The sequence below is a fragment of the Bos javanicus genome, chromosome 13, assembly GCF_032452875.1.
Source record: "Bos javanicus breed banteng chromosome 13, ARS-OSU_banteng_1.0, whole genome shotgun sequence".
NCBI lineage: Eukaryota > Metazoa > Chordata > Mammalia > Artiodactyla > Bovidae > Bos > Bos javanicus.
Window position 1 is genome coordinate 8,701,037 of NC_083880.1, and position 24,784 is coordinate 8,725,820.

At 38.4% G+C, this 24,784-nt stretch overlaps 1 protein-coding gene across 3 annotated transcripts in view; it reads left to right on the forward strand.

Moving 5' to 3' along the window:
- MACROD2 (mono-ADP ribosylhydrolase 2) overlaps positions 1 to 24,784 on the forward strand; it is a 2,305,220-nt gene that overhangs the window by 1,303,971 nt on the left and 976,465 nt on the right. For all 3 annotated transcript variants that reach the window (XR_009740200.1, XM_061435643.1, XM_061435644.1), the window contains exon 6: positions 20,540 to 20,661. Coding sequence is in view for 2 of the 3 variants with exons in the window: in XM_061435643.1 (XP_061291627.1) it covers positions 20,540 to 20,661 (122 nt within the window). In the remaining variant the exon portion in view is untranslated. The remainder of the gene's footprint in view (positions 1 to 20,539; positions 20,662 to 24,784) is intronic.

Sequence of the window (24,784 nt, forward strand, 5' to 3'; positions counted from 1 at the left end):
ATGCATGAAAGTGAAAAGTGAAAGTGAAGTCGCTCAGTCGTGTCCGACCCTTAGTGACCCCATGGACTACAGCCTACCAGGCTCCTCTGTCCATGGGATTTTCCAGGCAAGAGTATTGGAGTGGGGTGCCATTGCCTTGCTTATTATATGACCATACTCTCTTCTTTTAATCAAGATGAAATATTCATAGAGTGAAATACAAAGATCTTAAGTATGTAATTTGGTGAGTTTTGACAACACATGTTGTTTTTCAGTTGCTAAGTTGTGTATACACACCAATTAGTATGGAAAACATTTCCCTCACACCAGAAACGTCCTTGTGCCCAATACAGTGAGTCCCCGTCTCTCAAAGGCAAACATTTGTTCTGAGGTATCTTCTTTTATGTTTTATCAGTTGTCTCTGTTCTTAATATAAATGGAACCACACAGAGTGCACATGTAATCTTTTCCGCCAGCTTTCTTTTGTTCAGTGTAAAGTCGATCACGTTCATCCATGCTGTCACACGTATCAATAGTTTATTTTTCATTAGTCAGGTCCTCTCAGGCACTTCCATATATTTGCTTTTTCTTTTCTTCTTTTTCAGACGTGACTGAGTTACTGAGCTTCTTCTTTCTCCTTTCCTAGGCTCTAAACTTCCTTCATTTATTGTTTTCTCTCTGTTTCCAGAACTTCGTTCAGCCATTCTTAGGATAGGTGCAGTCTTCTGGTGACAGATTCTTGGTTTACCTTTGCTTTAGAATGACATTTCCTCCCGCATTCCTGAAGGATAATTTTCCTAGGTACAGGATTCTACATGTGATGGTTCTTTCCTTTCATCACTTCCCTTCTGGTCTCACGATTTCTGAGGAGAAACCCATCATCATTTAAATTGTTTTTCTCCTATGTAGATACAGTTTTTGTTTTAATATAAATTTATTTATTTTAATTGGAGGTTAATTACTTTACACTATTGTATTGGTTTTGCCATACATCATCATGAATCCACCATGGGTGTACACGTGTTCCCCATCCTGAACCCCCCTCCCACCTCCCTCCCCTTACCATCCCTCTGGGTCATCCCAGTGCACCAGCCCCAAGCATCCTGTATCATGCATTGAACCTGGACTGGTGATTCGTTTCATATATGATATTATACATGTTTCTATGCCATTCTCCCAAATCATCCCCCTCCTCCCTCTCCCACAGAGTCCAAAAGACTGTTCTACATATCTGTGTCTCTTTTGCTGTCTCACATACAGGGTTGTCGTTACCATCTTTCTAAATTCCATATATATGCATTAGTATACTGTATTGGTGTTTTTCTTTCTGGCTTACTTCACTCTGTATAATAGGCTCCAGTTTCATCCACCTCATTAGAACTGATTCAAATGTATTCTTTTTAATGGCTGAGTAATACTCCATTGTGTATATGTACCACAGCTTTCTTATCCATTCATAGATACAGTTTTTATTTCTGTCTTTGCTGCTTTCAAGACTGTCTCTTTGTCTTTAGGTTTCAGAAGTTTGATTCATGTTGTGTCTTAGCATGAATTCCTTTAAGTTTATCTGGTCTGGAATTCACAGCAATTCTTGAATCCTTTGGTTGTATATTTTACTAAATTTGGAAATTTTTCAATCATTATTTTTTTAATACCTTTAAACTCTATCTTCTTTCTGTTCTCCTTCTAAGACTCCAAAGATACAAGGTTCCACGAGTCCCTCAGGCTCTGTTCATTTTTTAAAGTCTATTTTCTCTCTGCTGTTGAGACTGAGTAATTTCTGTTGTTCTGTCTTCAAGTTCACCAACTCTTTCCTCTCCTGTCCATTATGCTGTTGAGCCCAGTCATTGAGATTTTATTCACCTATTGTATTTTCCGGTTCTAAAGTTTCCATCGGGTCCTTGTTTATATCTTCTATTATCTCTTCTTGTTGCTGAGACTTTTTGTGTGTTAATTTATTTGAAGTATGTTCATCATTGTTTATTGAAGTATTTTTTATGATGGTTACTTTAAAATCTCAGTTGTAATCTCTTAACATCTGTTATCTCTCTGTTGAGTCTACTGATCGTCTCTTCTACTTCATGTTGAGATTTTTCCTGGTTCTTGATATAATGAGTAATTTTGCATTATATCCTTTATGATGTGAGGCTCTGGATCTTATCTGTCTTAGGAGACCTCTTCTGATATATCAACAGGGAAGGGTAGCTGCTGCCTCATTCCTGCCAGCTGAAGGTGAAGGTCCAGGTTCCCTTCTCAGCTTCTTTTGACACCCTAGGGAGGGAGAGGTACCTTGTTTCTGCTGAACAGAGTTGGGATTTTAGGATCCCTAATATGCCTCATGTAACAACACCTTGCTGGGAAAGGAGGACCCCCTTGTTACTGGCCCCCAGTTATCCTCCACTGACACAGTGAAGGGCCCACAGAATTGTAGTGAAAGCTCCAGGTCTCCTCATTGTATCCTCTGACACCATCCCAGGGCAAGTGGGGGTGAAAGTCCAGGATACCCATATGATTTCTACCAATATTATGTGGGGAAGGTTTTGTTACCACCATTCAGGGATGAAAGCTGGCTTCCTGCTCACCGCCCTCTGATACCACTTGGATGGGGAGCACCTCATGATAGCTGGGCAAGGGTGGGAATCAAGGCTCTTGACCTGGCCTTGGCTAAAAGGGACAGGATGGAGCTCTGGTTTTGTGGGGAGTAGGACAACCTTTCTATCTTGCTAAGTTGGCCTTTCCTGCTTTTCTGGATGGAAAAAGCAGACCATTCTTTGGACTTCTTAAATCTCCCCTTTTCGGCAATTCTGAGTTCCTGGCTCCTCCAGCACCCAACAGGATATATGAAGCAAAAAGAAAACCCAGTAAATACCACCATGTCAGGCCCCAATGTCTGCCTCCTTCTCCCCACCTTTCAGAGTCTTCTCTTTGATTTATGTACAATTCCCAAGTTTTTAGGCTACACTTAACAAGAGGTTTCCCAGGTGGTGCTCAGGTAAAGAAACTGTCTGCCAGCGCAGGAGACATAAGAGACCTGGGTTTGATCCCTGGGTTGGGAAGCTCCTGTGGAGGAGGGTATGAGAACCCACTCCAGTATTCTTGCCTGGAGCATCCCATGGACAGAGGAGCCTGGTGGGTTACAGTCCACGAGATCACAAAGAGCCGGACGCAACTGAAGCGGCTTAGCAGAACAGAACAGGAGGAATAGGGTGAAGTTCATTTGCTCAGTTTTCACCCAGAACTGGATCATCTTTCTAGTACTAGGTCTTAGTGAATACCAAAAGTATGGAAAGATTAAAATAGTCTTAGACTTAGAACAGTGGTTGCCACATGGTGAGAATTTGATGAGGAATAGCTGTCATTTTCTTTGTACAATCTGAATGTTTCTGAAAGTCCAGTCTCCTCTTTTCATAGGACAGACTATACGCAGACTTAGAGAAGAGGCGGGGAGGGAAATTTATCTAAACTCCTCATTTCTTAAGACACATCGCAGGGTTATATATTCTGGTCTGTGCATGAGACTGACTATATGTATAAACACATATGAAAACTTCTGACTTTTATGTATTGACAAAAGCAAACAAACCCAAGACTAAAACCTACAGATTCTAAAAATCTTTCTGGAAGAGTATGGGAAGGGTTCATCTTAAGTTCCTAAGAAGATGGTAACTTTCACCTACAAGTGTTCGACCTGAAGTCTTCTCATAAAAAAGATGGTTCTCTGTAGGGTTTATTTGTAAAACAAACATTATACTTTGTATGATGGGCCCATATATGGCCCTGTGATTGTATAATATGATGACATCTAAAGGCTTTAGATCTCCTGATGGAGAACTGAATGTTTGTGATACCAAGCAGAGTTTATCTCCCTCTGCTTATTACTTGTGACCCTCACACTCATTTTATGTGCTAAACAATTAACTAGTTTGCAATGAAATATTCAGGCAGGCTTTTTGAAAAATGGAAGTGGCTCTCGGTCCTCAGATTCATGGGAAGTTCTACATGGCAAATAGCTCTCCTAATCTGTGTGTTGACAATTGTTGGTAGGAGATGAAATCACAGAGGGTCTATCCTATGGGATTCTAATTGAAAAGTTCAACCTGAGCCTGCTGAGTTATAAGCACCCCTACAGGCAGATTTCATGGGGTGACAAACTTCGTTTTCTGAGTCTTATTTTAGAGTATTGCTTTTAATGTTTTTTTCATATTCTAGACATAGTTAATATTAATTAATTGGCCATTTCAGGTATCTGTGCAGCCTTTTTCAAAATATGTGTCACCTACCCTATGCCTGGATTTCTTGGCATGTTCCCACGCTATTTCTGTTTCTTTTCTTCTGAGTTTCTTTTTTTAAAGTTTATAATTCAGTGATTTTGGTATATTTATGGAGTTTTAGAGCCATCACCATTACTATCTAATTTCAGAATATTTTCATCACCTTACAAAGAAACCCTGTGCTCATTAGTTGCTCTCCATCCCCCACTCCACTTTCATCTTTGGCAGCTTGGATATTTTCCTATGAATGGAATCATAAAATGCATGGCCTGCTGTGACTGGCATCTTTCACTTAATATAATGTTTTCAATATCCAGTGAAGTAGCAGATATCGGTATTTCATTCCTTTTTATGGCTGAATAGTATTTCATTCTTTAGGTATACATTTGGTTGCTCATTCATTAACTGATAAACATTTGTAGTGTGCTTAGTCACTTCAGGCATGTCTGACTGTTTGCAACCCTATGGACTGTAGCATGCCAGGCTCCTCTGTCAGTGGGATTTTCCTGGCAAGTATACTGGAGTGGGTTTCCAGTATACTGGAAACCATTTTCTCCTCCAGGGCATCCTCCCAGCCCAGGGATCAAACCTGTGTCTCCTGTGTCTCCTGCATTACAGGTGAAGTCTTCACCTGCTGAGCCATTGGAGAAGCCCTCATTTATAATGGAGCTGTTATAAAAAATACTGCTATGAACATTTCTTTACAAGTTTTTGTGTGGACATGCCTTCTCAGCTGTTTTGGAAAGATACCTAGGAGTGGAGGGCCTGGGTTATATAGTAAATCTATTTCTAACATTTTGAGGGATCATCTGCTTTCTAAAGAGACATTTACATTCACACTACCAGTGTATGATGATTCTAATTTGTCCACATACTCACTAATACTTCTTGTTGTCTGGCTTGATTATAACTATCCCAGTAGGTATGAAGTTGTATCTCATTATGGTATTGATTTGCATTCCCTTAATGACTGAGGATGATGAGGATCTTTTCATGTATTTATTGGCCATTTATATATCTTCTTGCCAACCACTTTCTTAATCCTTCCATGTACCCTCCCTTGAATTGATTTAAAGTCAAATTACTTATTTAGCTTTTCTTCTTCAGTTTGGCCAGCTTGTTCTTCGACTCACTTCAGAAACATGCTTTCTTTAAGCACTGTTTTCAATTAGTGTGCATATACCTTGATCTTCTTATAATTTAAACAATTTCAATCAGTGTCTCTGTTATTAATGTTCTGTTGATATTTAATCCAAAATGAACTCTCTGTACCATAATATTTGTCCAAAATGCTCTTATCTTTGTAGCTGTTTGATATAATTTATGAGAACTGAAGTAGAGATTGAACAAGAAAACTTTTGTTTTGGGATTATTATTCAAAGTATAGATTGTCATTAGTGTGTGTGACAGATGGGCGTGGGCATGGCAGGTCAGGAAAGGCCATACAGGTTAATGGAACAAGATTGTTAACACAGTGTATAAGCCAAAAGTTATAGCTAAAGGCACAGTGGTTGGGTCAATCCATTTGATAAAAATCAAGGTCAGAACCTCGAGTGGCAAGTCAAAACTTGAAGTAGCAAGACATGGGTGGAATTTTGGTTAAAGAACTACAGATTGCCATTATTGGTTTAGACTGATAATTGGTTCCTAGACCTATGTGTTTCCTCAGACAGCAACACCAGGGTCAAGGAAACTCGTTAAAAATGCAAATTCTTGGTTCCCACCTCCACCTCATCCCAGATCTACTGAATCAGAGACTCTAGGAGTGTTACCCAGCAGCCTGGGTTGTAACAAGCCCTCCCAGATGCTTTTGATGTACTTCAAGTTTGAGAACCACTGTCCAAGATATCTAGGAGGTGCAACAAGGTGAGATGCCTTGTTGACATAGCAAGTGCTTAGGATTAAATGAGAGTACCCAGCAAGGGCATGGCTGTAGCCAAAAGCAGTATCTACAGGGAGATCTTCTTGGCAAACAAGTGCCTTCAGAGTCCTCTTCTTTTCAGTTGAGAATTCTAACATGGGCAGAGTTCATGCTGGATTGGAAAATTCTTGGGAAATCAAACCTGCAGAAGTGAAGGTGAGCCAAGGCCTTGGCATGGGAGGGGCTGGGGTATGTCCAGGGTGTGGCTCTTCTGGTTCTAGGCCCTTTTCCTTGAGTGAAGGCATTCCAACAGGTTGGCAGGTGCATGCCATAAAGAATAATGAAGATTTCAGCAAAAGCCAGTGGTTTGTGAGAGGCCCTACACACATCTCTGATGAGCCCACAGAGCTTTCACTGGAATCATACGATAAAGCCAGATTTATTAGAAGCTACAAATGAAATCAGCTGTGTCCTGGGAAGGCGATTATTCTTTCTATCAGGGAGGCCTGAAATTCCAAGAGTCGGATACTGAGCTTTGAACTGAACTGAGCCCTTTATTGAATGCCATCGTTTGTTTCCTGCCATTTCAGAACAGTGTGGATTTGGGACCATCCGAGTTGTCTTCATGAAATTTTATAAATCAATTGCAGCTCTGGGTTATTTACGGCTATTTTTCTCTGTTTAAAGGGAAGATCAAAAGGCAAAGAAATAAAAGATATTTGGTTCTATCCTATGAAACCTTTTGTATTATTCCATCAATAAAATTGTCAATGATGATTCCATTAAAAAGTTTAAATTTGTTGTTCTTTAGGGTCTTTTCTAGACAGCAGTGTCTTACAGTCCATTTACTGTAGTAGAGAGAACTAAGACGTTAGTCTTTGGGGATGAAATAAGCAGTAACACTGTTAAAAATCCTATTAGAACGTTGTTGGAACATGTTGTCTTCTGTGTATTCAAAATGTTGTACAGAAAGGATGCTTTAGAAAATAATTTAGCTGCTTCATGTGTTTCCGTTTTAAATATCTCTGGACTGCAAAGTGTGTAATGCATATAGATCTACTGGTTAGGGTAAAAATAAATATCCCATTTTAGTTTAACAAGTGTAAATAGGATTTGTAATTAATGCAAAATGATTAGGTATCTAAGAACAACTCTTCATATTTGACTATTCTCTTCTGGTAAACATATAATCTGTTTTTATTTAAAATGTATAATATTTATAAAAGATGGGGTCTAAAGTAGGTCTGACTTGGAATAGTGTTGTAATCAATTCTAAGAGAACCCGTGTACACCCATGGTGGATTCATGTTGATGTATGGCAAAACCAATACAATATTGTAAAATAATTAGCCTGTAATTAAAATAAATAAGTTTAAATTAAAAAAAAATAAATAAAAGAAGCACTGTGAAATAGCTAGAATGATGTGGATAGATATGTTTTGAGTCATGAAAACACTGAATGAAAAATATTCAGTGTTTTCATGACTCAAAACATTCCTCCTTTTTTTCCTCTGTGTGTGTGTGTGTGTGTGTGTGTATGTATTTTCAATTTGGAAGCATATGCTGCTTTATCATGTTGGGAAAATAAAATCATACCTTTTATCACTTAAAAAAAAGCTGTGAGCATCTTAGCAATTTCTGTAATTCTGTTGTTAGCTACCTAAGAAGTATATCTCTTATTAAAATGTCTGTTTATGTAAGTCAGTCAGCAATTAGAGCATTACAAATATCTTTTTATCTTATTTGAGGTGCCCTGACAGGGATTACTTATTTGCATTAGAAATAAAAATGTGATGAAAATATATATAATTTGTATGGTCCAGGCTTCCCTGGTGGCTCAGCACTGAAGAATCCACCTCCTGATGCAGGAGACGCAAGGGATGCAGGTTCCATCCCTTGGTCGGGAAGATCCCCTGGAGAAAGAAATGGCAGCCCACTCCAGTATTCTTGCTGAGAAATCCCATGGGCAGAGGAGGCTGGCAGGCTATGGTCCACGGGGTCACAAAGAATCAGACATGACTGAGCAACTGACACTTTCACTTTTTAGAAATATCACAAAAAAACATGAAGGCATACATTAAGTGAATTCAGATCCATTAAGAGCTAGCTATAAGAGTCTTAGCCTGGACAGCAACAGGGTTTATAGCCAGTAAATGAGTTGGTAGATAAAAGAACAATATGTAAGGCATGTAGTATTTAAAAAAAGAAGTACTAACAAGAGAAATAAAAATTCCTGGAAGTTAAAACAAGAACAGAAGTTTTCAAATGAAGAAATGCATAATGGAAAGGAAACAGCTGACAATTAACTCATTGATCCAAAGAATAGGTCAAGGAAATAGTCTAAAATGTGCAGCAGATTAAATATTTGAAAGTTAGAACAATTGAGATTTACTCTCAGACATATGCAACCCATCTATTAAGACTTATAGAACAAATGGAGAAAAGGAAAGAATAGTAATGACTTCATAACTAAGATGGAAAAAAGAATTCCTGTCCTAAGAGAACCTAGACAGAATTCAGAATTCTGGGTATAAATTGGAAGTTCACAGAACTTCTGGAGGGAAAAAGAAATCCAGCTTACTTATGGAGGTGTAAAAATCAAACTGGCTTTTTCTCATGGTAGAAGTAAATGAAGCAAAATTGTCAAAATTCTGAGAGAAAAATTAATTTGAACCTAGGGTCATAGATACTAGAAAACTAACATTCAGAAATGAGAACAAACTAAAAGCTTTTGAAAAATCCAGTGACTTAGAAAATTCTTAGCTACAGATAATCTCTGAAAGAATTATTCAAATATTTGGGGGGAAAGAAAGAGTTTAAGAAAGAGAAAACCAGGAGTCCAAGAAATAGTAGAAGCAAAGAAGCCAGTAAAGTACAAATTCTGACATAATCAGTTTCTAAGAATAGTTAGGAATTTTGAGAGTGTAATGGTGAAATATTGATTAAATATGAAAGAGCTTATTGTTCTGCTATTTATATACACTGTGAATACATTTAACTGTAAGTATTAATAATAATCCTACAACATTCCAGGTACTATGCTGGATGCTTTCACATATAATAGCTAATTTATTCCCCATTATTAAGTTGAAAAGTAAATATTTTTCTGTTTTTTATAGAGAAGAGAGGAAAACTAATTTGACCAAGTTTGCCTAGTCAGTGAGTGGGATTTCCCATTGGGATATGAAGACTTGTTTTCTCGTTCTTTCTTCGTATCATCCTATCCGGTTATAACTATGTGATGGTCACATTCTAGTGATCATCCTTTGCTGAGGTCTTTAAAGACTTCTTTACAATACTCTCCTACTCATAATAAACTACTCATCCTTCCACTCCACTTACTTCTCTCACCAGAGCACCTCTTCAGTCATGTTATCATATCATCTTGCGCTTGAACCCATTTTCAAATAAAAATTGGAATGTTTATTCATTGGCCTACACAATAGTATATTACTAGAGAATCAAGCACCAGATATTATTTATTCACTTACAGGTATTTCTTTCTTTTGAAATCTGGCATTCATTACTTAATTATCAGAGCTCCCAGGCAGACACTTCATTGTTAGCATCTGAATCACTATGAAAAGGTATCTTGGTTTTCTTAGAGTGGTTTTACATTAATGGCTTCCACTAAATAATCTTGCAGAAGCACTTGTTTTGACCTCTTTGAATCTTACCCTCACAATGAATTACGCTGGAAAGGCTCAGTGATATATTCTGTTCCCTTGAGTGATTCTATGTCAGACCCAAAATAGGCAGGGAAGGAGGGGAAAAACGTACTTTGAGAGAGGAAAATTAGTTGCCTTCAACTGTACACATTTTGTTTCTCTTACTCATCCTCTCTTATCCTTGTCCCCTTTCTGCATTTTATTTTTATGTTAAGGATGGATTTCTAGAAGACTTACAAACACTACAATAATTTGGGTCTCAATTACTCTTCTGATTTTGCCATTCCTATCGTCCCCTCAGTCACCCAGAGTGAAGTTACTTAGGATGAATTTCAACTCTTTCTCTCTTTTCTCCCATCCACATTGAAACCATCATCAAAATTGGCCAGAACCTTTAAGTTTCTTGAATTGTCTGTCCCTTTCTCATTCCTTCCAATCTGGCTTAATGTTAGCTGGTTTCCTTCCCTTCCGTAGCTTCCAACTCATTCTATGACGAAGGAAGTACGAGGAAGGAAACTGTGGTCACGACTTCTCTTGGGAATGCACGATCCTAAAGGACCCCTCTCCACTTTATCCTGGGTTATCTTGGAGCATTTGTGTTTAAAAAGCTGAGTCTGCCATTTCATTCTCTACTAAAATCAGTTGAAAGTCATCTTAGACTTCTTGAGTCCTTGCAAACTGCTTATTTAACAAGAGCTTTTTTATTCAAAAGATGTTGGCAAGTAGAGATGATCTGATCACTATCTCACAGAAGTGGAAAGAGAAATTAGGTTCTAAGATTGAGATACTTTAGACCCAAAAGACAGTTTTGCATTCAGTTAAAATTATTCTTTTGAGCTTCCTAGATGGCACTAGTGGTAAAGAACCTGCCTGCCAATGCAGGAGACTTAAGAGACTCAGATTTGATCGCTGGGTTGGAAGATCCTCTGGAGGAGGATATGGCAACCCTCCCCAGTCTTCTTGCCAGGAGACTCCCATGGACAGAGGAACCTGGCAGGCTACAGTCCATAGCGTCACATGGTGCTGGACACGACCACACAGCTTAACACACACATATGCAAGATTACTCTTTTAAAATCCCTTAACTCATACAAAAGTTGAAGCAGAGAAGTATCATTTCTTAACAAGTCCAGTATGTGTAGTTTCCCTTATAGAACTGAAAGAGATCACTGCTTCTTCAAACTTGAGAACCAGGTACAGTAGTTAATGGTGTCAATTTTCCATAGAAGTGGCGTTATTTATATTTAGTTACTAGATCTGCATAGCAACAAACTCTAGTGTAGCAATTCTCAAAGTGTGGTTTAAGGATACCTCTTTCAGGGGATTTGTGAGGTCAGTTCTATGTGCATAATAATATTCAGAAATTGTTTGCATTTTCCCTCTCTTTGTCTCTTGAGTGTGCAGTGCAGTTTTCCAGAAGTTAGCTGACATGTGATAGCATCATTTTCCTGATAGTTTACCGTAAATGTCCTTTTGTTTTCTTGTGTGATATATGGTGGTGGTGGTTTAGTCACTAAGTCATGCCTGACTCTTTCAACCCCATGGACGATAGCCTGCCAGGCTCCTTGGTCCATGGGATTTTCCAGGCAAGAGTACTTGTATTAGGTTGCCATTTGCTTCTCCAGGGGATCTTCCCAAACCAGGGATTGAACCTGCATCTCCTGCATTGCAGGCAGATTCTTTACCAACTGAGTCACCAGGGAAGCCCCGTATGATAGATATGACCCACCAAAACAAAAGTTCTCACAGGTGCTCAGTTATTTTTAAGACTTTATAGAGTCCTGAAACCAAAAAGTTTGAAAACTGATTCTATTATGCACAAAGCACCAATCATATCTGAGAAGTGGGTGACATTCCTGGGGTCCAGCAATGTAACTTCATATTCATACGAGAGCAGACACTCATTATGGAAATGTTTCGTGAAATTGCCCTTACTATTTAAACATTTGTCATTTTCACTGCTGCTAACCCCTTGTTCATATCACTGAATTTGTATAAGGGAACTCGTGAAAAATGCAACTTCTCTGTATACAGATTTCCATGTATTCTTTCTTTTAGAATCAATGTGTTTCTTCTTTTTTTTTTTTTTTGGATAGGCAAAAAGTAGATAGGATACTTGTGAGGGACACAAGTGGGGAGTTGAGGGGTCTGTCTAGAATCGATGTTAATCTCTTAAAATGTTCTGTCCTCAGTTGTCTTTTCTAAATACAAACGTTCCTCTATATAATTAGATGTGGAACCTTGTGGATGAGTAGACCATGAAAGTGCAACCAAAAGAGAGCACAATTATCAAGGTATGGAGTAGCTGTAGCCCAGCACTGTCTTATGAATGGACTGAGCTCGGGGAGCAGTTTGGTTTATTTTGATGGAAAGGTGTGTTTATTATACCCAAATGTCACTTTTTAAAGAAATGTGAAAAGTGATCCCATTAAGTTTTTGAGAAGACATGTAGAGAGTCTGTAATTTTCCATTTTGTGATTTGAGAGCCAAAACCAATCTCTAGAACAAAGCCAATTTATTCTAAAATGAACCATATGCAGATGAGGGAAGTGACATGTTTTTAAAATGCATTTATTTAATTATCTCTTGCAGAAAAAGGCAAAAAAAAATCACTACACATTTTTTCTTGTTGGAAGTCTTTGGGAAGAATCTTTTAGCTTTTATTAAAAAGTGTGATGGTGTTAGAGTTGTTTTTTTTTTTTTTTTGTCTGTAGTCCAGTTATTAGGAAATCTTTGATGACGCTTTGCTGAGTCGTTCTGTGAAGAAACAGATTCTCAGCTCTATAAAAATTAGTGTTGAATGATCTGAACCAGTCGAACTACATTCCACTGCTTGCTCAGTCCAGACTGTCCATGCCACCTCATTGTTTCCTCTAATCCAGTGTATCATCTCTGGTTAGATTGATTACATTGGGCCAACTTTTATTGAACCACTCACAAATTCACTAATTATCTATTAGGCAACGGTTCCCATAGCATTCTTGGCTTTGTGGGAGACTCAGGCATAGATGGGTCATGTCTTCTCCAGTGGAAGCAGAGTTTATATGTGAAGCCAGGAAACACAGGATCATAGCATCCGAGTTAGAAGGACTCGATGCATATGTAGTCATGTTTGATTGCCTCTGATGACAGGAAATCACCTGCCTCCTATGGCAGAATGCTTGCTGTGTTACTGAAGAGCTCTGACTGATGGAATCTTCTTAGTCATGTGTACAGAAATGTTCATGTTAAAAGTCAAGTAAATGGTCAAACATAAATGATATTGGAGACCAAAAGAGGAGAAATGAGTTCAATTTAGTTCATGTAGTGGTGTTCATGGATTATATCTTCAATGAAGGTCAGGTTTTGGTTTTTTGTTTATTTTTATTTTTATTTTTTTTAGTTTCATGGGATGGGAAGGATTTTGAGAGGCAAAGTGGAGGGGCTTTCTCGATACCAGGAAAGATGTGGAGTCAGAAAAAGCTCACAAGCTGTTTGTTGTGAGTGCGTAGAGCAGTTGCCTTATGTACCTGGCACTTCATGAATTTATTCATTGAATAAAGGATAGAATTAATGACTGAGGGAATGACGGCAAAAAATCTTTCTTGTCCAGACGTGGGGTGGCAAGGGAGCTGAAAAGGAAGGTTGGTGACAAGCAAGCAAGTTGACTCCTCTGGCACTTGAGTCCCAGCCCAGATTCTGCATTTGTGGAGACATCCTTGCAGTGGGGACTGACATTCATTTATTGTTACTGACTACATAGAATTTTTAAAGCCCACTTTCCCTTTGCGTCTTAATAAAGTACTGGTTTTACATTTCTCTGAAAAAGCTGCAAGTGGCTGCCTATCCCTTGAACTGGAACAAAGGCCTTATTATTATTTTCCTTGAAAAACTCGTATTGTCTATGTCGGCTTACCTCCTCTCAACCCCTGCTATTCAAACATTACAAATGCCATGTATTTGACTCACTTCCTTCTAGGATGTGCTCTCTTTTGGTTCATTCTAAAATGATGGTGGAAATGTTGGAATTTTGCAGAAAATTCATCTTCCCACAGTCTCTCTGAGACCCCTCTCTGTTGGAAATATGCCCACAGTATCCTGTGGAATCTCAAAGATCCTATAAATGGCTGACCATAGGATATCCGTTTTATAGAAATGCAATCTATATTATTGCAAATAGACCCTTATGGGTAGGTGTCTGGTTGAAAGAGGACACAGTCCCATTAGGACTGACCTAAAATAAATCTTTGGCAGAAGAAGGAGAGCTGGTAGCAAATTGCAAATGGGCTTTGCCCCTTCTTTCTTCTTCTTTTTAATCTGAAGGATAACATTTTTGGTAGAAAGTGCTCAATTACTATTTTAAGACTTGATCCTCACAATTTAAGCTTAAAACTTCACAACTGTGAAGTCAGTGAAGCGCAAACATTGTCAATACAAGATGCCCCAAACAATGCTATCTTATTTCTACGTAAAAATGGGATTCAAGCCTGAAAATGAATTGAGTGTACTAGTTCAAGTTTTGACAGTGTATTCTGTGTGTCCATATCAGCTGTAAAGTGCAAATGGTGTTTAGCTACTGTATATTTAATCCTAGACACAGAGATCTAAGAAGGCTCAGAGAAGTAAACTAGAAGTCCTTTGTAACTAAGAACACTGAAGGGGAAAACAAACAAAGACAACAAGCTCAACTCACAGACTCAAAGGAAAATAGACTAGAAAATAGCATTGTAAGTGCTAGTTTATCCCAAACCCATGCACAGAGCTGTATGACTAGTCTTTCTGGGCATGGAAAGAAATCAAACATGTACCTGAAGAAATGAGTATGAGAATAATCCAGACTTGGAAATGTGCTGAAGCTGAAACACAATCTCACTGATGTCTGCTGTAGGTTGAAAAGGAACATCTTATGGACAATTGATTGTTTCTTGAAATATAATAAAAACAAGCTTTGAAAATGTGGATATGAAAAACATTGACCTATATGGAAAGAAAAGGCAGCATTTACTTTGTAATGCTATCAGGTTGTAATTCAATTTCCCGTTAACCGAACTCCAAGTATTCTGTTTTGGGTCATAGATTGGTGGTGCTTATCATATAAATTGGCCAATAAGATTTGCAAATAATACTTTTAGTGCTTGGTTTTGTGGTTGTAGCTCTAGAAAAGAAAATCAATTTAATCCCATGCATTGGTTTTCTTCTTAAAATTCATGCAATTTGAATATGACTGACAGGGCATGGCATCATTATGCAGTCGGTTAGATGGACCGATTATGCTTATGAATACAAGAATGGAGTGAATGAAAGCAATGTGTAATTGATTCTACTTCTGGTCTGACTGTTCATTAACAGTTTGAACGTGGCACAGTTGCTTCTCAAATGGAAAACGATGAGAGCAACCTATATAGGTTCCCTCATTTGTTTCAAAATTCATTATGCTAATATTTTTTCACAGAATGTTTTTGCTGCATTTGTTTTATCAAGCAGAAGTCTGATCGAATCTTAGTAAATGATTCTACTGCTTTCAATATTTATTTGGCCTTCCACCTGCACATTTTTCAATTTACACATTTGGAAATGAAAGCAGGCTCCCTCCGGCATCCCCTTCAAAGCAGACCTTCCATCCTACCCTCCTTTTCTATGGACTTGAGACTAATTTCCCAGGGTAGAACAAGCTGGGGGAACACAAGGTGGTGGTTATAGCTTCAAAACAAAAGAGCTGATTTAGAGGCTGATTGATTTCAGAAATAGATGAGCAAAAACAGGCTCATTTGTCTTGCCACAGGTTATAGTCAGATAAAGCACGCACGGGCCTGCCATCTCGTTTTCCATACCTCTTCCAGGAGTTGCGTTTGAAGTGCTGATGAAATGTGCAGATCACACCATTTTCTTGACTTTCCTCAGTTGTGTAAGAAAGGGCTTCAAGTGCACAAAGGCTGCTCTTCCTTTCTGGAATGCAGAGCCAGACATTTCAGGGAAACAGCATTACTGTCATGGCTCACAGGGAGATATAATGCTGATTCTGTAACAGTAATCCCTGCCCTCTCATTTGCCTACAAGTTCCTGCCAGATTTTGAGACAGAGGAAAAAACAAAATTTGTGCAGGGCCAGGCAGTTCTATCTAGGAGCTACAGGTGTTCTGTGAGCTCAAAATTGGATTGTATTTGCAATTAGTAAGCATATTAATTTCATATTCAATCTTCCTCTAGTTCTGATTTTTTTTTAAATTAAATCAGCAGTTGACTTATTAAAATAATATGTCTGAGAACTTCATACTGGAAATAGATTTCTTTTTTCTGATTAAAACTTACAAGATCTACTCTTTCAGCAACTTTCAAATATACAATATGGTATTATCAACGGCGGTCACCATACTGTGCATTATATTCCCAGAACTTGTTTATCACTGAAAGTTTGTACCTTTTGACCTCTTTCATCCACTTCATGCCTTCCTTTCTGTCCCCTGCCTCTAACAAGAACCGATCTGTTCTCTGTGTCTATGAGATTGCTGTTTGTTTGCTTTTTAAAAATTCTACATATAAGCGAGATAGTGCAGTATTTGTCTTCCTCTCTCTGATTTATTTTACTTAGCGTAATGTCCTCAAGTTCCATCCATATTCTCATGAATGGGAGAACTTTCTTCATTTTTATGGTTGAATAGTATTCCATTGTGTATGGAATATATATATATACATATATATATACTATCCATTCATCCATCACTGGAAACTTTGATTATATCAATGAACTGCACCATGCTTAGTTGCTCAGTCATGTCTGACTCTTTGCAATCCCAAGAACTGTAGCCTACCAGGCTCCTCTGTCCATGGGGATTCTCTAGGCAAGAATACTGGAGTGGGCTGCTCTGCCTTCCTCCAGGGGATCTTCCAAACCCAGGTATCAAACCCAGGTCTCCTGCATTGCAGGCATCCGGATTCTTTACCATCTGAGCCATCAGGGAAGCCCAAGAATACTGGAGTGGGTAGCCTATCCCTTCCCCAGGAGATCTGCTCTACACAGGAATCAAACTGGGGTCTCCTGCATTGCGGGTGGATTCTTTACCAGCTGAGCTACCAGCTGGGCTGTTGTAAACAGTGCTGCAGTGAACACGGAGGGGCACATATCTATTGGGGATGTTTTTCTTTCCATTGAATAAATACCCAGAAGTATATTGTTGGATCACATGGTAATTCTGTTTTTAATTTTCTGAAGGACCCCCATACTGTTTTCATGAACACCTGCATGGAAATAATCATATCAGTTTTTCCTATGATATCTTATTCATCTACCTCAAGACTTCGTATTTGATAAACCTGCTAACTCCAAAGAAAGCCCCGGGTGTCTGGGGAATCCTTCCTTGTGCCCATTTTAAAACATGTCCACAGTCCACTTGAAATGGGTGGAACTGTGCCAGTTGTAAGCAATCAGGGTACAGTGATGATGACACTGTCAGTCCCAAGGCTGAGAGAAAAGATGACACAGCTTCCAGTTCCGGCATTTGGTGTTGAAGCCCTGCGCTGTCCCGTGAGCAATCTGACTGTTCTGAGGTTTCATCAGAAAACCCAAACCGGCCCCCATGGTGAGTCCCTGCTCAGCCTTAGCTGCTGCGTAACTATGACTTTTCCTGGGGCTCCATGCCTGCCAGACCCTCCAGCTGAGCCATTTCAGAATTGTTGATCCAAAAAAGTCATTAAAATAATCAAGTGGTGATTTTTGTTAAGAAAACATGTTTTTGTTTGAAGATTTTGTTAAGATAAAATGTGTTACCAAGTTTTAGGGTAGTTCCTTGCATAGTGATAGCCAATGAGAATTTGCATGTATACAAAGTATGAGGCTAAAGGAATAGAATTCACGGTAAGCATGGAAAACTGTATATATATACAAATGTACGCTATTGCCTTCAACAAACAGCTGTATTGAGAAAAGTTAATTCACAGTCATATTGCTTTTGTGACAATGTGTCTCCCTATATTGATCTGAGACTTTGGGCATAATTCCTTCTCCTATGGATCCACTGAGCAAGGGAAGAATGGATTAAAGTTTTCCATACTGTCCTTTTCATCTCTAAAAATTCTTGACTACTGTCTAATATTCTTTGGTAACTGAGATACCCAAGATGTATCTTGTACTACATGTCCACTTATAAGATAGGTTGGACTCAGTTTGCATATTAAAATCATGGTAAAACTTTAAATATAGGTACAAGGGGCTTCCCCAATAGCTCAGTTGGTTAAGAATCCACCTGCAATGCAGGGTTTGATTCTGGGTCAGGAAGATCATTTGGAGAAGGGATAGGCTACCCACTCTAATACTCTTGGGCTTCCCTTGTGGCTTAGCTGGTAAAAAATCTGCCTGCAATGCAAAAGACCTGTGTTCGATCCCTGGGTTGGGAAGATCCCCTGGAGAAGGGAAAGGCTACCCACTCCAGTATTCTAGCCTGGAGAATTCCATGGACTGTATAGTCCATGGGGACAAAAAGAGTCAGACTCGACTGAACGACTTTCACTTTAAACCCATATCTTACCTGCTTTGGGAAATCATGTTGCAATCATGTTACAATTCTTGTTATTACACAAAAAAACATTAGTGTGAGTGTGTGCGCGTGCGTGCATGCAAGCCTATGCTAAATACAACCTCAGTTCAGTTCATTTCTGTTCAGTTGCTCAGTCGTGTCCGACTCTTTGCGACCCCATGAATCACAGCACACCAGGCCTCCCTGTCCATCACCAACTCCCAGAGTTCACTCAAACTCACGTCCATCGAGTCAATGATGCCATCCAGACATCTCATCCTCTGTCGTCCTCTTCTCCTCCTGCCCCCAATCCCTCCCAGCATCAGAGTCTTTTCCAATGAGTCACGTCTTCGCATGAGTTGGCCAAAGTACTGGAGTTTCAGCTTTAGCATCATTCCTTCCAAAGAAATCCCAGGGCTGATCTCCTTCAGAATGGACTGGTTGGATTTCCTTGCAGTCCAAGGGACTCTCAAGAGTCTTCTCCAAAACCACAGTTCAAAAGCATCAATTCTTCAGTGCTCAGCCTTCTTCACAGTCCAACTCTCACATCCATACCTGACCACTGGAAAAACCATAGCCTTGACTAGATGGACCTTTGTTGGCAAAGTAATGTCTCTGCTTTTGAATATGCTATCTAGGTTGGTCATAACTTTCCTTCCAAGGAGTAAGCGTCTTTAACCTAATCTCCCTCTATTTTGTCTTTCTGAATCATAGCAGTTCTCACTTTAAAACCAGGTTTGTCTGAAATAAACATCTGCATGAACTCACTAATAAGGTTTCTGCCTATTTTGATCACAAGATATCATCGTCAGCATTATCTGAACAAGGATTTAAATACTATTTAAAGCTGTTAAAAGTTGAAATCAACATTTGGGGATTTTCTCAACATCAAATAATACTCTTGACATTTAGCAGACAATCAACAAAGATTTTTGTCTTCCTGATTTCTCTTCCACTGTTTAAATTTCATATGCAGTTTAAAACCATTAACTATTCCATAGCTGTATTTTAGTAAAGTGTTCTTATTCTTTTTACTGTTTTTGAAATTGACTGGTACTAATTAGCCAAAGCAAGTAATTTCATTTCATTATAATATTCTAATGATAGAAGACTGAATTTATCTTTTTCATCAAAGTTGATCAGTTCTTGTTATTCACATCAATGGAATGAGTTGATAATCCAGATTAACAGATAAGACTGAGAAGCAGGAGTAATAAAGGCCTTTTCAAGTAATTTGGATTAAAATTTAGTTTTTTTCTTACTATCTTTATTGACTTAAATGAGGATGGTTCTATTTCATTAAATTCCTAAATTTAAATGTTTATGTGTGCCAGAATGGCTGGTTTTATATGCAAAAGCAAAAACATTAAATATTGTATTTTAAATATAAATAGAGGTTGAGAGGTATACATTGATTTTTGAGATTTACTATAGTGAAAACTAGAAGTTAGGGAATTATTACGAACTAATATCCCCAGCATATCTTATGTGTGTGAGCATTGGTAGATTGCATTGTAAATTGCTATGGATATTTTAAAATGATTACTTTTAGGATTATTATTATTATATTTTTTGACTTTTTCAGAAACTTGCCCTTCTTTATAGTTTTTACAATGTCTGACACTATTATCTTGTATGCAAGGTGATATGTAACATTGGTTCTTCCTTCCTATGTCAATTCAGAATGCTTTGTAGGCAATTATTTCTGTTTATCTCATACTGAGGATTTGTCTTTTGCCAGTGTACTAATTAGAGAAGGCAATGGCACCCCACTCCAGTACTCTTGCCTGGAAAATCCCATGGACAGAGGAGCCTGTTAGGCCGCAGTCCATAGGGTAGCTAAGAGTCGGACATGACTGAACGACTTCACTTTCACTTTTCACTTTCTTGCATTGGAGAAGGAAACGGCAACCCACTCCAGTGTTCTTGCCTGGAGAATCCCAGGGACGGGGGAGCAGCAGCAGCAGCAGCAGTGTACCAATTATTCACATCTTACATTATAATTTGTTATGCTTGGATCTGACCAATAACAATAGAACAATTTACTGGTAGGGGATTCCTTTACATAATTATCAACTTCCTGGAATATTGCCTACTTTAAAAAGCTATGGTATCTAAAATATTTTACCAGAGAAGCATTTGCATCATCAATATTTCTTAGCTTGCTTGTCTCTAAACTCCAGAACAAATACCTAAAATAAATAAAGCAACGGTTATATGAAAAGCGAAAATTTCCCGTTTACCCTATTTTTCCTTCCTTTTGCATTTACAGATGTCATCCACACTGTGGGGCCAATCGCCAGAGGCCACCTTAACGGTTCCCACAAGGAAGACCTTGCCAAGTGCTATAGATCATCTCTGAAACTGGTGAAAGAAAATAACATCCGATCAGTTGTAAGTACTTTTACGCTATTTCTTATTCTTTTCAGCCTTTATATGCTGGAAATCAATCTTGTCCACAAATAATTTCTGTTATTCGGAAAACTAAGTTTAACCAGCTTAGGAAGTGAGACAGCCTATTGGTTATCATGACTCCACTTTTTTGTATGTCTGACATAATTGCTTAATTATTTTGAATTTAAGATGATAGCATCCCAGAACTGGAACCATCACATCTAATTTATTTTCTCCCTGTTGTCATTATCTTTTGAAGAAAATGTTCATGAATGTGTGTGTGTTTTAACTTGAAAGATGTTGTTCTTTTAGATTGATTTTGGTCATCCTAAACTAATGCTCTGTACTTGGATATGCCACATCCCTTCTACGTTTTACCCTTCTACATTTAGGTGGGAGAGTTCAGAAAATGTGGATCTAATCTTTTCCCATAGCAGTAGGCTGAGATGAAAGGGGGTCTTCTCTAGCTGAATTTGGAGGTGTTTATTCACCTGCTTCTATTTTGTAACATGCCCTACATTTATTACATCTCAATTACACCGGGAAAATAAAACTATGAGAAAAATGAGAGTGTAAATACACAATAGTAAGTTAATTGGGGCAGAATCCCTTGGGTTTTTCAGATAGATGATAACCTTGCTGAAATCATGGGGCAGGAAGATAAACACTTGCCTTCTTAACAGGCTGGATGGATCAGTATTCCTTGCAAGTTCACAGAAGTGGTGGTTTTATGGTGATTTTATTATTTGCATGAGGAGCATTGAGGGTCAGACACATTTAGATAACACTGGATGGTCACTGTACTTTTTGTGAATTATTATGATTATAAAGGGCCTTTTCCAATGAACATTAGTGGGTTTGCTTAAAATAAGAAGACTTTCTTCAAGCCAATTATGCTGCCTTTTACATCTTTTCCTCCTTGTTAACAGAGCTAGATATTTCATTTCATCCTTTGATTTAAAAAAATGTTTCTCTTTGCAAGTGAATTAATAAGACCCTATTCTATCTTAGAGGAGAAAGTGGAAGTTCAAAGAGAATGATGCAAAGCAAGCTACCAAACCAGTTGACTCATTTTGTGCTCTACATGAAAATAACAACAATCAAAGCAGCCTGAACATTCTGGGAATAATTAATATTTTGTCAATAATATAGCTTTTTGATTAAAAGAGGCAAATGGGACTGAAATGCTTGGGGAAATGGATATGTATAGAAGTTTCCAATTTGGGAAATATGATCCCTGAGACCTGAAGAGAATTTACTAACAAACTCACTGGCATCTGTAATAATTTCCTTGAAACTAGTAAGAAGAGACTAGTCCAGTATATAAGCCGCACTCATCCTTTCAACAGGAAAACTGAACATCTCTTAACTATTATGACCTTAAAATAATCACGTCTTATCAAGTAGTTACTCTACTTGATACTGCAAAGTAAACAGTGAAAGAAGCATGGACTAAGTTAAATTAACTTTTCAGATACCCTACAGTGTGACACGCTAGTTGTCCCGATATTGAAATTAGGTCTACGTTGATGCATTTGATGATGATTTTGAGGGGTTAATTGCATGTTACTTGGATAAAATTATCAGGTGATGGCACTTAAGTGAAGTCATTCCAATATTAGTAAATAAAAATGTAGATGGGAAATATCAGCAAAATATGAAGGAAAATATCCAGCTAAATTAATCACTACATTCTTGCATGGTTGACTGGAGTTGCCATCAAATACCTTGTCTCGTACTAAAAATAAAAAATTATCTTCCTTCCTTTCTTTTTTTAATTGAAGTATATTGATTTTCAATGTTGTGCTAGTTTTAGGCAAGCAACAAAGTGATCCATATATATATATTTGTTTTAGATTGTTTTCCATTATGAGTTATTGCAAGATTTTGAATATAGTTCCCCATCCTATACACTAAGACCTTGTTGTTTATTTTATATATCGTAGTGCGCATCTCTTAATCTCGAACTCCTACCTTATCCCACCCTTTTGGTGACAATAAGTTTACTTTCTGTGTCTGAGTCTGTTTCTGTTTTATAAATAAGTTTATTTGTATCACATTTTTTAGACTTCATGTATAAGTGATATTGCAAGGTACTTGTCTTTCTCTGACTTTCTTCACTTAATATGATAAACTGTCTCTCCATGTTGCTGCAAATGGCATTATCTCATCCTTTTTAATGGCTGAGTAATATTCCATTGTATATACATACTGCTTCTTCTTTATCTATACACTTGGTGACAGATATGTAGCTTGTTTCCCTGTCTTGGTTATTTTAAATCACATGTGAACATTGGGGTGCATGTATCTTTTCAAATCATGGTTTTCTTAGGATATATGCCCAAGAGTGGGACTGCTGGACCCTGTGGTAACTCTATTTTTGGTATTTCACACACCCTCCATAATGTTCTCCGTGGTAGCTGACTGACTTTGTTTTCTTGAAGGAGGAAATGAAACTTTCTACTTTATATTGAGTGTCATGTTCTTGGCCATCATTAAAAAGGTAATGGTGCTAATATCATCAAATTGTTGTCATACAGGGGGAAATGGAAACTTTTTAGAAAAGTTATCATACTGGACACATCTTTTATTGTACAAGTTTCTACATTATAGACATCACTACAGATGGAGAGAAATGTTTGATATCAAAATCTTGGTTGGGAAGCTGGAAAATAAAGTTAACTTGAGTTCATTTATATGCATACTAAAGAAAATTTCTCATAAACTCATTTATCAGATCATCTTGGTGTGACCATAGAAAAGTCACATCAATATTTGTAGCCTCAGTTTCTATATGCAAAGAATCAGTAAATCATTACTGTCTACATCAGAGGCTGTTATGAGGATCAGTTGAAATAATGGATGTAAGATAACTGGATAATATAGTTCTCTATAAAAGTATTTGGTAATGTTACTTTAAATGTAAGGTATTTTCATAGTGTATAATTTGGCAGGTTTAAGAGATTGAGAACATTTGTGCTTTCATATTTGGAAGACCAGACCTCTAGACATCATCATATCATTTCTTGATGTTTTCATACAGAAATAAATTAGCGTGAAGTGTTCAGTTAGTATATTTGCAAAGGAAAATCTCAGTTTTTTCCTTCCTCCTGTGGAGAGAAAAATCTTGTTCTTCCCTAGTGTGAGTTTCTTCTCCGTGAGTCTCCTTTACTTCTCTCACAGATCATGTCACTTACAACATTTCTGGTCACCAAATGTATGGAGATTTTCCCATGCTAAGAAATTCTCTGCAACACCACCCGGGTGCCCTGCAACTTAACTCAGTTCTGATACTGTGCACCTGGAGATCGTCTCAGATCCCAGAGAGTAATTAAGCACCAGGTCTCATAAGACTGATGCCCTCCCCCGCCCTACGCACAAACGCGGATGCACACATGTGAGCTTAAAATGCCAGTAGTCACAAGCTCAGGTTATCACCTGTACTTCTGATCTACTGGCCATAGATTGGAAGGTCCAATGATCCAACCCTCTGCTTGGGTTCAGTTAATTTTCTAGAGCAGGTCACAGAACTCAGGGAAACACGTATATGCCTTTACCAGTTTATCAGAGCACGTGGTAAAGGATTCAGCTGAACAGCCAGATGAAGAGATACACAGGACTAGGTCTGGGTGGGTCGGGAGTGCAGGAGCTTCTGTCCCCGTGTGGTTGGGGTAGGTTATTACCCGCCTGACCTGGATGTGTTCGCCCACTGGGAGGCTCCCCAAACCTGCACTATTTGGATATTATGGAGACTTACTCAGAGGTACGTGCTTGCGTGTTAAGTCGCTTCAGTCGTGTCCGACTCTGTGAGACCCCAGGGACTGTCGCCTGCCAGCCTCCTCTGTCTGTGGGATTCTCCAAACAAGGGTACTGGAGTGGGTGGCCATCCCCTCCTCCACAGGATCTTCCCGACCCAGGGATCTTGCATTGTCAGGCGGGATCTTGCATTGTCAGGCGGGTTCTTGACCACTAGCACCAACTGGGAATATAGGCACAATCAATAATTAGCTCCATTTCCAGCCGGTCTCCCCTGTTTGGGGGATGAGAGATAGGAATGGAAATCCCAAGCTTCTGATCATGTCTTAGTTCTGGTGACCAGCCTCCATCCACAGGTCATCCAGAA